This window comes from Castor canadensis, chromosome 8, assembly GCF_047511655.1.
Source record: "Castor canadensis chromosome 8, mCasCan1.hap1v2, whole genome shotgun sequence".
In the NCBI taxonomy this organism is placed as follows: Eukaryota; Metazoa; Chordata; class Mammalia; order Rodentia; family Castoridae; genus Castor; species Castor canadensis.
In genome coordinates, this window is record NC_133393.1 from 74,269,799 (window position 1) to 74,284,847 (window position 15,049).

Consider the following 15,049-nt stretch of genomic DNA (forward strand, 5'->3'; position numbering starts at 1 on the left):
AGATGATTTTGCCAACAGTCTGTTTTTATCCTAGCTCTGCATCATGCTAGCTGTACTCATTTACCCCTTTACCTAAATCCCCGGAGCCTCAGTTTCCACATCTGTAAACCTATCCCACAAGGCTATTATAAAACGCTTAGCATAGTGCCTCACACAAAATAAGCACTCAATAAACAATAGTTTGATAATATTGTGTGAAAAGGACAGTGACAAGATGGAAAGATGAACGTGATTATGGGGATTAGAATTCTTAAGTGCTATACATGTCCATTTGTATGCTTATTTGAATGATTATAGAATTAGAGAAAAAAATTTTGGTGGTACTGGGATTTGAACTCAGGGCCTCACGCTTGCTGAGCAGGTCCACTTGAGTCACCTTGCCAGCCTTTTCTTTGTGCTGGGTATTTTCAAGATAGGGTCTCATGAGCCAGCCTGGGCTGGCTTCGAACCTCGATCCTACTGAACTCTGCCTCCTGAGTAGTTAGGATTATAGGTGTGAGCTACTGGCACTTGGGTGAGAAAAAATTTTAAGGTGAATAAAGGAGCTTACTTTATTCTCTTAAACCGATTTATTCCATGTGGTTGGAAATATCGTTTCTGGGGACAGTGATTCACATTCTTACATTCCATAATCAGACAGAAAAAAATCTCTCTGTTCAAACTAAAATTAGAAAATCCTCAGGGAATGACTCTTTATAGCCCTGTTTGGGTCAGCTCCATCCCTAGACCAGTCACTGTAAACAGGCATAGCAGGCAGAAGAATGGACCTTCAAACCTGTCCATATCCTTCTGGGTGTGGTGGTCCAAGCCTGTAATTCCAGACTGGGCAAAAGCATGGGAACTTATCTGAAAAACAAGCTGAATGCTAAAGGACTGGGGGCATGGCTCAAGTTGTAGAACACTTGCCTAGCAAGTGTGAGGCCCTGAGTTCAATCCCCAGTACCGTTTCCCATTACTCCCAAAATATCCATATCCTAATCCCTGGAACCTGTGAACTTTAAGTGGCAAAAGAGACTCTGCAGGTGAGAATACAGGTAATGGCAAGATTATCCTGGTTTGGAGTGGGGTGTGTCTGTTTGTGTGGGGAAATCAAATTATGACCTCTTAAAAGCAAAGAACAAGTCAGGCACAGGTGGCTCACACCTATCTATAATCCTAGCTACTTTGGAACTGGGGTCAGAAGGATCAAGGTTCTAGGTCATCCTGAGCAAATAGTTCAAGAGACCCCATCTCCAAAATACCCAGAGCAAAATGGACTGGAGGTGTGGCTCAAGTGATAGAGCACCTGCTTTGCAAGCATGAAGGCCTGACTTCAAACCCCAGTCCCCACAACCCAACCTCTAAGTAAATAACATTTCCTGGCTATTCTTAAAGAGAAGTCTGATGACAGAAGGGTTAGACAAAGGTGACATTGCTAGCTTTGATGATGTTGGAAGGAGGTCACAAGGAGTGAGAGTATCCTCTAGAATGTGGAAAAGGCCACGAGATGAGTTCTCCCATGTGTGTAGCCCTTATGACACCTTGAGTTTAACCCAGCGAGTTCCAGGTCTGACTTCTGATGGAGAGAAGAGTACCATAATACATTTTTGCTGTTTTAAGCCACTAAGCTGTGGTAGTTTGTTAAGACAGCAATAAGACAGCAGGGAGACAAGGTGGTGACCTGGTTCCAATTGCTCCTCAGATCTGCTCAGCCCCATCTGCCCTGAGGCAGCTCCTAGAATGAGGTCTCACAGAGCCTCCTCTATGATCCTCTCAGCCCACCCCACAGGAATAAAGTGGCTTGAGAGAATGAATAAGATGTCACAGAGAGCAGCAGGCACAGGAGGCAGAGAGACTTCTGGTGCTGGTTCAGTCATTTTTGAGGTCAAGTAGTTTTGTTGTGTGCAACCAAAGCGTCCTGTTTAAAGCACAACCTCCCCCCACCTTTTGAGACAATGCCTGCTATGGCTTAATGTGATTCCATAGCAATCCACTCTTTGGAGGAATGTATTATCCTATTTTTTATGAGGAAAGAAATACTTTTATTGACTAAATGGTTTTCCCACAGCGAAAGTGTTCTGGACTTAAAAATGAGAAAATCCATAATTGGTTTGCTGTGTTTCCTCCAGCTAAGCACATCGCACATAGAGTATCCTGCCTTGTGTTGAAAAAAACAGTTATCAAATTAGAGCCATTCTTTCTCAAGCGCTCATCACTTCCTGCTTCTTTTCCTTTGTGCCTGATTAATATGATGTCCTAGAGTAGCTACTGGGCATTCCTGAGTGGTGGTGGAATGATAGGAAGACTGTTTGAGTGCTGGTCATGAGATCATTCCTTCTTTTCCAGAAAGATAAATGCTCCTCCAAGGCCCTAGGTCTTCCATTCCAAGAGAAAAATTACAGTTTAAATGGAAATGTATAATACCATACTATTCATGACATTTTGCCTTCTGGAATACATATATATGCTTGCTCTTCTAATTTTGTCATTAGCAAACAGGAAAAGACACAAATAATGAAAAATCAGTTGTAGTTGCATTATTTTTGTCTAAGATACTCAGACCCTTTATAGCAGTTACTGCTTATGCCATGGAACTTCACCCTGAGCTCACTCCCTTTTGTCTGCCCTTTGCTGTTGGAAGGAGTAGGGAGAGACTACTCAGACTTTTCTTTTTAAAAAAAGAACAAAAGCCTCAACAGAGGGTTGAGGGTAGCAATTGACCCTCAACTGTGCAGTGGGTAGCAATTGACCACTATATAATATTATCTTTGGTGTAAAATAAGGTGACATGAATAAAACTTTGTCTGCTCTGGGTTTTTCATTTGTTTATTTTGGTGGTATTGGGGATCCAACCCAGTGCCTTGTGCGTGCTAGGCAAGAGTTCTATCACTGAGCTACATCCTCAGATGGTTTAAAAATTTTTTTTTGTTTTTGAGTTCTGAAATTTTTGTCTTTTTCTCTGAAATTTTTGATTTAAAAAGAAAAGAGCGTTTCAGTGAATTTTAAGTATGAAGCAGTAAAAGAATCAGGGCCATTGTGTATCAGCATAGTTTAAAGTCAAGAAGGATTTTTCTTACACAAAATAGAGTTTATTTCAGTCAGTAAACCTGTTAGCTGGCAAAAGAGGGCAGGGGAGAAAAGTAAAGATCCCAATGTTTTGAAAGCCATTAACATGCTAACAACATCCATCCTAGTTGTGATACTTATCTGTCACTTTTTGCATGTTGATGTTCCAGATTTCTCAGGGAGGACAGATATAAGAAGTACCTCTTCCCTCCCTGTCTCCCCGCAGTGGCCCCTAGCCTTGCGACAGGCCTGGGCAGAACATCCCCAATCCAGGATCCATTCCCTCTCGCTCCACGCCCGCGACGCCGCACAGCCTTCTGGAAGCTGTAGGCGTGCGAGTTCCGCGCTAAAACCACAACTCCCGGCAGGCTCTGCTTTTCCACTCCCTTGAGGCGCATGGCCTGCCGGGAGGGGGCAGAGAGCTGCCGGCCCGGGCCAATGGGGGCGGGCTCCCGAGGATAGGGCGGAGGAGAAGAGGAAGGAGGCTGATTCCGGGCTGGGTCCCCATTCATTGCCGCGGCCAGCCGGGCGGGGGTCCCGAGGTTTTCCGAGCCATGGAGGCGCTAATCCCTGTTATCAACAAGCTCCAGGACGTCTTCAACACGGTGGGCGCGGACATCATCCAGCTGCCCCAGATCGTCGTGGTAGGAACTCAGGTGAGAGCCGCGGGCAGGCCTGGTCAGGGCCGCGGCAGTGCGGTCCCGTGCGGGCATTCGTGGCCTGCGAGGAGGGCCTGCTGGAACTCCGAGCACCCGGGCTGCATGGCAGCGGTGGGGAAGCCGAGGCCCGGTGGGGCGGCGAGGGGCGGAGCCAGGCAGCCGTCTTAGCGGCCCGAGGGCGGGCCTGGGCGGGGAAGTCGGGCCGCAGAACCCGAGGCCGCGGGGACCGGGCGCGGCCGGGGCCGGGGCACGGCTTCCAAGGGCACCTCGGGGACACGGGGCGGGCGAGGCTGCGCCGGCCAGGTGGGCTTCGGCGGCGGGGGCGCGTTCACGACCGGCCCTGCCCAGGGCCGAGGGCCGCTCGGTCCACGCAGGGGTCACGCGCCCGCGACGCCCGAGCTGCTGGAAAATAAGACCAGGGGAGATTTAAACCCCCGGCACCTGCGGTCCGTGGTGGCAGGACCGGCCATTTGGGTTTTTATTTCCACAGTTTTGTGGTTCTGACCTAAATTTGGCATCTGGTTTTCTGGCCTTTTCGTGTTGGTCCCTTGTAGATAGGTCATAATGTTTTATATGCGAGAAATGTTTGGAAATGCACCTCGGTGACAGAAGTACAAGGGTCATTTTGTCTGCCTGCTTTTCTAGATCAAAGAGGAACCCGAGGACTAAAAGTTGAGAGGAACGCGTTTTGGAGATGAGTATAGATTTAAGCGCTCTGGTGTCTTAATAGCTTATGTCCATTTTGCTGGAGGTGCATCGCTACATCTTGCTACAAAATGAAAGTGTATAGTATAAATATTACGAGAGGGACGTAATGTCCAGAATATTAGAGGATATCCAGACACCGCAAACCCTGGGAACCAGAGACCTGTGCTTTATTTTTTGTATTTGGTTTTTAAGTAGTTAAAGCAAGAGATACTGTTTTTCAAACAGATTTCCCTGATCTACTCAGGATGAATACAGTCTGCTCAGTCCTGCCTACATAATCTAGTATGTTTAACACTTATTATTTTCAATGATTGGTGACTGTAAGTCATCGAACAATAAATCATGAACAGTATTTTTACTGAGCAAATATTAAATGAAAATATTAAGCAAATAAAGTTTTATTTTCTGAAATACTTTGTTCAGTCTGGGACATGTATAGGTGCTTTACATGTATTTTGAATGAATGAATATTGCTCAATGTTACTACAAAATATTTTAAAACACAGGACTTCTATCATCAAAACTGACATGTTTTTGTCAACAGAATGGGAAGAGATGATAGAAATTAAAATTTCTTCCTTAGTAATTTGATAGCGTTGTCTAGCTGCAGACCATATACTTTAAAGAGCGTTTCAGTGAATTTTAAGTATGAAGCAGTAAAAGAATCAGGGCTATTGTGTATCAGCATAAATAGTTTAAAGTCAAGAAGGATTTTTCTTACACAAAATAGAGTTTATTTCAGTCAGTAAACCTGTTAGCTGGCAAAAGAGGGCAGGGGCGTTTTGAAAGCCATTAACATGCTAACAACATCCATCCTAGTTGTGATACTTATCTGTCACTTTTTGCATGTTGATGTTCCAGATTTCTCAGGGAACTGACTCCCTCCAACTCCTCATTGGCTGAAATTCAGTCCTTCATAAAGTACAGAAGAAATAAAGATAGAAACAATTTCCTTTTCCCCATATTTAGTACATCATTACTTTGTCATCTGTGCCACTTTTTACTCTCTGATGTTGAGTAACAAAACATAGCACACAGCCGGGCACAGGTGGCTCCTGCCTGTAATCCTAAACTACTCAGGAGGCAAGATCAGGAGGATTGGGGTTCGAAGCCACCTCCGGGGAAATTGTTTGAGAGACCCTATCTCGAAAAAACCCATCACCAAAAATGGGGGAGGGGGTGTGGCTGGTGGAGTGGTTCAAGGTGTAGGCCCTGAGATCAAGCCCCAATACTAAAAAGAATAACCAAAACCATAGCATACATTTCATATTCTTACTCAGTGGAGTGATGTGCACTGGGGGTGAGTTGCAGACATGAGTTCATCTAAGTTTCTGCACTTCCTCTGACCAGCAGGTTTCCTAGTGGTGGTGGTCATGTCTCTGTAAACAGGTAGAATCTATCTTATGCATTAAACGGCTGCAGGTCCCATCTTGTTGAGTTTCTTAAAACAGTGATTCTCAACTTGAGTGTGTGTAAGAATCATTTTAAAAATAAATTTCTTGTCTCCTATCCCCAGGGATTTAGATTTTAAGTCTGACATGAGCATGGTATAATAGGTGGTTCTGATAGAGATGGTTCATAGAACCTAAACTGGAAAGTGTATCAGTGAATCTTTGAATTTGAAAAGGCAGGAATAGTTCAGGGAAGCTGAGAGTAAATGCATACTATCACTCAGTACTGCCATGTTGATTTTGGTTGTCTTCTTGGTCCAAAACTTCAGTTCTCAGGCAACCTTTGCCAACTCCTAACTGTATTGAATCTTGATTTCTTAAATTGCCCAAATAATACTTTCTTGGGAGCCAGGAAGTTAGAGGACTTGAGGAGACTCATGTTTATAGTTATCAACATTTTTTATTACTTAGCTAAATAAATTGCTTTCCTCTTTCTCTAGCTGAGATGGTCTGTGTGGAAAGAACAGAGAATGGGGAGAGAGAAGGCTGATAATTTTGGACTATGGTATATGTACTTTGCAGGTAGAGGAGGACATAAGACTTAAAGCAACTTTTGTGACTCAGCTTGAGAAATTTAATCACCATTTCTTAAATTGAGAATTGGAAGGGGGAGTTCTCCAGGTATGTAATCCAACCACCACTTAGTACAGGCGTCACAATGCAGATGACATTAACCTGACACTGTGGCTTAGTGTTGCTGTATATGTACTTTCACTTTGCCTTTTATTTCAGTGATTTTAGCACTCCATCTTTAGTAAATAAAACAAATGTGAAAGAAAAAGGGATTTGGATTTTATTGCCTTTTTTTTTTTTTGGTGGTGGTATTGGGGTTTTGAACTCAGGGCCTTGGCTTGCTGGCCAAGTACTTCACCACTTGAGCCACACTTCTACCTGGGGATTTGGATTTTAAGAGCCAATTTATAAGCCAACTTTAAAAAATGTACATTTAGAAAGTCAAAGCTCACCATTGTGAAGCATATAGTTCCGTGGATCTCAGTATGGTTAGAAGGTTATGCGACCATCACGACTGGAGTCCTGAACATTTTTGCTACCCTCACCCATTTTGCCTACCTCTAACCCCTGGCAGTGAAATCTGTCTGTCAGTTTTCCTATTGTAGACATTTCACATAAATGGAATTATACAACATATGATATTTTGTGTCTGGCTTCTTTTGTTCAACATGTTTTGTAAATTCATCCATATTGTGGTATAGATTAGTACAGGTTGAGTATTTCTAATCCAAAACAACCTAAACAAGAAAATGCTCCAGTATCTAAAACTTTTTGAGTGCAAACATGACATCACAAAGTGAAAAACATGACACCTGACCTAATATGACAATTTGTAGTCAAAATGGAAGCATTAAAAATATTGATAAAATTACCTTCAGGCTACGTGTAGATGGTGTATATGAAACAAATTTTGTGTTTAGATTTGAATTTCATCCCCAAGATAGTCTCATTTTACATATATGTAAATATTCCAACGTCTAAAAAAAAATACCAAAAGCAAAACACTTCCTTTAGTCCCAAGCATTTCAGATAAAGGATATCCTGTTTTTCATTGTTTTTTATGGCTGAATAATGTTCCATTGTATAGATTTACCACAGCTTGTTTATCCATTCAGCAGTTGATGGACATTGTTTTTCCACTTTCTGACTACTATAAATAATGCTGCTATGAACATTTCAAGTTTTTGTGTGAACATATTTTCAGTTCTCTTGGGAGTAGTAGAAGACCTGCTGGGTTAAACAGTAACCACAATGTTAAGTTTTTGAAGAACTGCCAACCTTCTCCCCCAGTAGCTGCCCATTTTACTTTCCCTCCAGTAGTGGTAAGGATTTCACATTTTATATACCTTTACCAACATTTGTTATTGTCTCCTTTTTTAATGTGTGAAGTCATCCTGGAGTTCTTAATTTAAAAAAACAAAGCACTTTTAAACCCCTGTTCAATTCTTATGGCCAGCTCTGTAGTTTGATGCCTCTTTTTTCTCCTCTTGAGTACTGCTCGTCTTTATTTTAGTTCCTTCTGAAATCTTGGCCTCACTGCCTGATACTGTCCTGTGTCTGGAGAGGGTAGAGGTAATGGCTTTATTAGGTTTAGTCTTTGGTGCTAAATAGTGATTTTAGTTCTCATTCTTTCTGATGCATTGTTTTCTTGAATATTCTTATAAAAACTTGTTTTCTCTTTCCTTTTTAAATTTTATTTATTTATTTTTGGTAGTATCTTTGAATAGATCATGAACTACACTTTTTTTCCCCCTTGAGATAGGGCTTGCTGTATAGCCCAGGATGCCCTTGATCTCACCATCCTGCCTCAGCCTCCCAAATGCTGGAATAGCAGGCACGTGCCACCACACTTGGCTTGCTTCCTTTTTTAACTTAAAAAAATTGTGAAACTTACATGACATAAAATTAGCCATCGTAAAGACACAATCCTGTGGCATTCAATATATTCACAATGTGAAGCTACCACCTCTGTCTTGGCCCAAAACATTTTCATTCCAAAGGAAAACTCTGTACCCATAAAGCAGTCACTTCCTCTTTCTCTTCCTCCAATCCCTGGCAAGCACCAATCTACTTTCTCTCCATGGATTTACTTATTCTGGATATTGTATAGAAATGGAATCATACAATATGTGATGATTTATGTCTGGCTTTTTTCACTTTGCATAGCATAGTTCTTTCATGTAGCATGTACCAGTATTTCATTTCTTTTTATGATTGACTAAATAGTCCATTATATGTATCAGGCACATTTTGTTTATTCATTCATCTACAGATGGATAATTGGGTTGTTTCTACTTTTTAACTACCAGGAATAGTATTGCTTCTCATTTATGTGTTTAGGTATTTATTGAGTACCTTTTATCAATTCTTCTGCTATATACTTAGGTTAAAATTGCTGGGTCATGTACTAGCTCTGTTTAACTTTTTGAGGAACTGTGCAACTTTTCCACAATGGCTGCACCATTTTACAACTCCTACCAGCAGTACAGAAGGGTTTTAATTTTTCTATATCATTATCAACATTTGTTGATAAGGATTGATTATATCCATCCTGATGGATATAAAGTATTACCTGATTATAATTTTGCTTTTTATTTCTGTAGTGATGAATGATGCTGGACATATTTTCATGTGCTTGTTGGGGGTTGTCTTTTTGTTGAGTTATGAGAGGTTTTTTTTTTTTTTTTTGTGGTAAGAGGGTTTGAACTAGGGCTTTGGACTTGCTAGGCAGGCTGTCTACCACTTGAGCCATACCTCTAGACATTGTTATAAACTCTAGATACTAGAGCTTTAACAGTGTGTGGTCTTTTTATGGCCTTATGCTCGCTAGGCAGGTGCTGTACCACTTTGAGCCACGCACCCAGTCCTTTTTGCTGTAGTTCCTCCTTGCCATAGGGTCTCACTTCTATTGTTTACCTGGACTGCGATCCTCCTATTTACAGTTCCTGCATAGTTGGGATGACCAGCACCCACCACCATGTCCAACTTTTTTATTGGTTGAGATGGGGTTCAGTAACTTTTTGCCCCTGCTGTACTCGAACTGCCATCCTTTTGTTTTCTGCCTCCCATAGCTGGAATTACAGGCGTGAACCACTGCGCCCAGCCTTCTTTTCACTTTCTTGTTAGTGTCCTTTGATGGATAAAAGTTTTTGATTTTGACAAAATCCAGTTTATCTTTTTCTGGTGGTGTTTGCACTCTTGGCGTCTGTGTAAGATATTGCCAGATTCAAGGGCATGAAGATTTATTATGTTTTCTTCTAAGAGTTTTATAGTTTCAGCTGTACAATTAAGTTTTTTGGCCCATTTTCAGAAGATCTTTGTCTGCTTTGTCTTTTACATCTTTGTCCAGCTGATCCAGCACCATTTGTTAGAGATTCTTCTTTTTGCAGTGAGTAGTGTTGGCACTGTTGCTGAAATCAATTGACCGTAGATGTATGGACTCATTTCTGGACTCCTGAGTTCTTTTTTATGCCCTTCTCTATGCCATTGCCACACTGCTTTGATAACTGTGAGTTTGTAAAACCTGTTTTGAAATTGAGATGTATCACTCTCCCAACTTTGCTGTTCTTTCTCAAATATTATTTTGGTTATTTGGGGCCCCTTGGCATTCCATGTAAGTTTTCAAATTAGTTTTTCCATTTCTGTAAATAAGACTATTGGGATTTGGTTGGGATTGTGTTGAGTCTACAGTTGGCTTTGGAACTATTGCAGTCTCAGCAATAGTAAGTCAGAGACTTTTTGGCTGATATTTGGCCCTTTAAATAAATCATCCCATTGCCTTTGATCCTGCATGGTTTCTGATGGGAAATCTGTTGTTGGTGTTATTGAAGATCCCCTGTACATTTGTCTTGGACTTTCAGTAAGCAGTTTTTAATCTCAGTGTTTCTCCTACTTGGAGTTCATTGAACTTCTTGGTGTGTAAGTTCATATCACTTACCTAATGCCTTTTTGCTTCTTTGGAAAAAGTAGGTTTGTGGGGTTCCTTTTTTTGGGGGGGGCAGGGCATAGGGATTGGACCTAGGGTCTTGTACATATGAAGCACATGTTCTGCCAGTGAGCTACACCTCCAGCCCCATAAAGTGGGACTTTATTGGACATTAATTTTGCTGTTCAAGTTCATGGCCTTATCAGATTCCTGGGTCTCTTATTTCTTTCTTCCATGATCCAGACAACACTAACTCTGTTTCATAACAAAGAAAAACTCTTCCCTAAGTACTGTTAGGTGTGGCATTTTAGATAATTTGGATTCTGGATAGTTGATGTATTAATATCACTGAATTATATGTGCATTGTTTAGTCAATGTAAGAACTACATTTTAACACTAAAAATTATGAAATGACTTAAACTTCAGATTTATATTTTGTCCTTAGGCAGAGTGTTTGAGCTATAAGGTAAAAACATTTTAGTTTAACTATCTTACATACCATAAGATTAATATTTCTAAGAATACTCTGAGAATTATTTAAGCAAAGTAAATATTAAGGAAGCCTGTAAATCTGCTGTTATTCAAAATAAATTGAAAAATTAAGGGAAAGTATACCTTTTTATCAGCTATACTAATATCAAAATAAAGAATTAAGTCTTTTCTTACACACTGAAAAATAACTAAAAGTTAAAAAAAATATATCAGTTGAGGTTAGCATGGCAAGGATGAACATAATTCCTCACCGCCAACTGGTACTAGTTATCTGGGGAAAAGAACTGAAAATTAACAAACCATTTTCAGTGAAAGGGCACATCACAAAAAGAGAGTTCAAAACACTGTAAATTCCACTATAGTGTGATTTGGAAGCAACTACAAGATGATGCTGAGACCAGATGCACAAATACTACACAGGATATTGAATCAACTTTGGGAGTATGTGGTAATGAAAAACCTTGGAGTGTCAGTAGAGACCTATTTTCAGAACAAGCCAGCTGTGACTTTTGCTACTTTGGAACTCCAGTAGCTGCCTGAAAAGAGTTGTGAACACTGGATGGTTAAATCACAGGGGAAAACAAGCACTTACCTAACCAATTGTTGAAGAAGCCAAGGCTATTTATAATACTGAGTAGATAAGAAATAAGAACTGGGAGCTCATAGGCTTGCTCATAGAGATGTACATTATCAAAAAGAATTATTGGTGAATTTAATTGAAAGGCCCAGATTTCTGTGTTTTTCCTTTAAAAAGTCAAAAAAATCTGACAACTGGCCTCAATTCACAGAGCATCTAAATAATGCCTGCCTTAGATGGGTCGACATCTCATTGTTTCCAGTTGCTGTCCCTGTTTGCCATTTGTTACCATATATATATATATTTTTTTTTTTTTTGAACTCAGGGCTTTGTGCTTGTTAGACAAGTGCTATACCCCTTGAGCCACACCTCCAGCCTTCCTTTTTGTAGTGTATAGTGATGGCAGTGAAATATTTTATATTTCTATATCTGTATAAAAAGTGAGAAAGTTGGACTGGGCATGGTGGCACGTGCCTGTAATCCCAGCTACTCATGAGGTATAGAGAAGAAGAGCACAGTTTCAGGCCACCCCTGCAAAGTTAACTTGAGACCCTACCTGAAAAACAAACCAAAAGCAAAAGAACTGGGGGCATGGATCAAGGGGGCAAGTTAGAGGCCCTGAGTTAAATCCCCAGTATGGCAACAACAACAAAAAAAGGTGCAAAGGTTAAAAATACCTGGGTTACAATTTAGCCCTATTGCTCATTACCTAAGTATAACTTGGCAAGTTTTATATATATATATATATTTTTGTTTTTTGTTTTTTGAGACAGGGTCTTGCTATGTAGTCCATCCTGACCTCAAACTTTCATCCTCTTTCCTCAGCCTCCCAAGCACTGAGATTATAGGCATACACACCTGTAATTTTACTAAAATTCACTAAGTTCATCTATAAAATGAGAATAAATAGCAACTATATCTTATAAAGGATAGTTATAAAACTATATTATAAAAGAGTTCTACTTCAATGATGTTAATCACTAGAATGATTACATAGTATGAGCAAAAAATGTTAGTAATTACTACGATTAAAGTATGCTCTCACTTTAAGAAAAATGAGAGCATATTGTAAGAACTTTTGTAAATGCCACAATGTACCCCCAGTACAACAATGAAAAAAAAAAAAGAAAAAGAAAAATGAGAGCAGTTTCAGGACAGATGTCAGAAGTATTTCCTAAATATACATGTAAGTAAATATATTCCTAAATATCTAAATATGTATGTAAATATATATTTACATACATACATGTATGTATATGTGTGTGTTGCTGGGAATTGATCCAAGGGCCTGTGCGTGCTAGGCCAGTGCTCTACCACTGAGCTACATCCTTAGCCCTCTTATTTTTTTTAATGTGCAAACAAAATATCAGAAGAATACAATCTGGTGGCATTTTAAAAAATCACTTTGAGGGCTGGCAGAGTGGCTTAAGCGGTAGAGCACCTGCCTAGCAATCCTGAGGCCCTGAGTTCAAATCCCAGTACTGCTAAAAAAATTGAGGTATTATTGACATTCTGACCAAAATTTGGGTTGATTTACATTCATCATCTGTGTGGGTAACTGAGTTTGTCATATCTATATTAATTTGCTGGCTGCAGTAACAAAATGCTACGGACTAGGTGGCTTAAATGGACAGATGTTTATTTTTTCACTGTTCTGGAAGTTGGAAGTCCAAGAGCAGCAGGTTTGCTTTTTTCAGAGGCCTTTCTCCTTGGCTTGTAGATAGCTGCCTTCTTACTTTATCCTCACGGATTTTTTTCTCTGGTGACTTCTTTATCCAAAGGATAAAGAAGATATAAGGATAACTATGTTAGAATGTATTAGGTCCTACCTTGATAACTTTGTTTTAACTTAATCACCCCATCAGAGGCCCTGACTCCAGATAGTCATATTCTGAGGTAACTGGGTGTAGGGATTCAGGATGTGAATTTTAAGGGGACACAATGCAGTCCATAATAACCTGTCTTAAAAGTCTAATATATTAAAGCCTGGAGCTGTGGTTCACCTCTGTAATCTGAGCTATTTGGGAGGCAGAGTGTGAGGACTGTGGTTCAAGGCCAGCCTGAGTAAACAGTGAGAACCCATCCCAACCAATAAAAAAGCTGAGTGTGGTGATATGTGCCTGTCATCCCAGCTACATTGGAAGTATAAATAGCTTCATGGTCCAGGTCAGCCTGGGCATAAAAGCAAAATCCTATTGGAAAAATAACTAAAGCAAAAAGGACTAGGAGTAAGGTTCAAGTGCAAAAGCACCTGCCTAGCAAGCATGAGGTCACACTGATTGGTACCAGTGGGAGTGGGGAAGATATAAGGAAAGGATGAAAGAGGGTGAATATGGTAGAAGTATTATGTACACATGCATGTAAATGAAAAAATGAGACATGCAGAAACTATTGCAGGAATGGGGGGAGGGGACATAAAGAAGAATGACAGAAAGGGTAAATTCACCCATGATATGTTGTAAGAACTTTTGTAAATGCCACAGTGTATCCCCAGTACAACAATATCCAAAAAAATGAAAAATAAAAAAAAAAAACAAAAAGATTTGGAACTATGTTTTGGAGGAGCACTCACTATACATATCTGAAAACATTGACATAGAAGGACCAATAGTGAAACACAGTCTAGAAAAATGATTAGACTTTGAAGGGCTAATAAAAATATTTGAGACATACACACAGAAGTCATAAAATGCAGGAAAATCAGATTTTTGTTATATGTTTCAACATGAGCACATTGAAAACGACGTGGAATTCCATATTTAAGATACTCAAGAAGTATGAGGCAAAGATTTTATGTATAACCAAACTTATTTTTAAATATAAAAGTTACAGCTATCCATATGCTAGAACTTGAAGGATATTGTTCCTGTTAGAAAATGAGCTTCAGAGAATTGATATGGCTAGAGTCACATTAATAAAAGGATTGATGGAAGCTAGCATGTACCTCAGTAGTAGACTGCTTGCCTAGCATGTGTAAGGCCCTGTTTGATTGCAACACCACAAACAAAAAAAACCCCAAAACATAAAAGGTTTGGTGACTTGCACTGTACATAGGTTAAGACCAAAGGAGGGCTCAAAAGGAGAAAGTGTGGTCTGTAAAAGGGGAGGAAGACAGAGAGATCATACGCAAAATGTTAAAAAAAGTTACTTTCAGTAATTGTGGCGGTGGTGGTGGTGGCAGTATTATTTCAAGAAGTTGTGTAATGTAAAATAAATAAGTCATTGTGTTATTCTAATTCTGTTATGAACTGTGTCACTGAAAACCACAATTCTTGGTGTGGAAGAAAGAAGATAGAGGCCTGGTTGGGGTATGTGTGTTTGTGTGTGGGGTAGGTGGGGGGTTTCAAGTGTTGGTAGCTGAGATAGAGAAACAAACTAAGCATTCAATTCAAGGAGTGTAAAAAGAACACATAAACCTTTTACTTTAGATGGGGGGAACAGGAGAGGAAATTAACAGTATAAAAAATTAAATAGCAGAATCATTAAAAAAGTTGATCTATAAAATCAACTAATTAGAAAGTCTGGCCAGAAAAAAAGTATAATGATAAAATATTAGGAATAAGAAAAAAGATCAAATTCTAAGAATATTATTAGCAGTTATGCCTATCCATTAGAAAATCAAAAAAATTGACAATTTTTTTTCGGTGGTTTGAACTCAGGGCCTCATGTTCACTAGGA

The 15,049-nt window shown here is 39.9% G+C and overlaps 1 protein-coding gene across 9 annotated transcripts in view; it reads left to right on the forward strand.

Annotated features, from left to right (window-relative positions):
• The first annotated feature begins 3,472 nt into the window (after positions 1 to 3,472).
• Dnm1l (dynamin 1 like) overlaps positions 3,473 to 15,049 on the forward strand; it is a 46,498-nt gene continuing 34,921 nt past the window's right edge. For 6 of the 9 annotated variants that reach the window (XM_074083101.1, XM_020167952.2, XM_074083105.1 and 3 more), the window contains exon 1: positions 3,473 to 3,701. In XM_074083101.1, coding sequence (XP_073939202.1) covers positions 3,600 to 3,701 — 102 coding nt within the window. In that variant the 5' untranslated portion in view covers positions 3,473 to 3,599. The remainder of the gene's footprint in view (positions 3,702 to 15,049) is intronic. The other 3 variants (XM_074083106.1, XM_074083108.1, XM_074083110.1) reach the window with 1 other exon arrangement.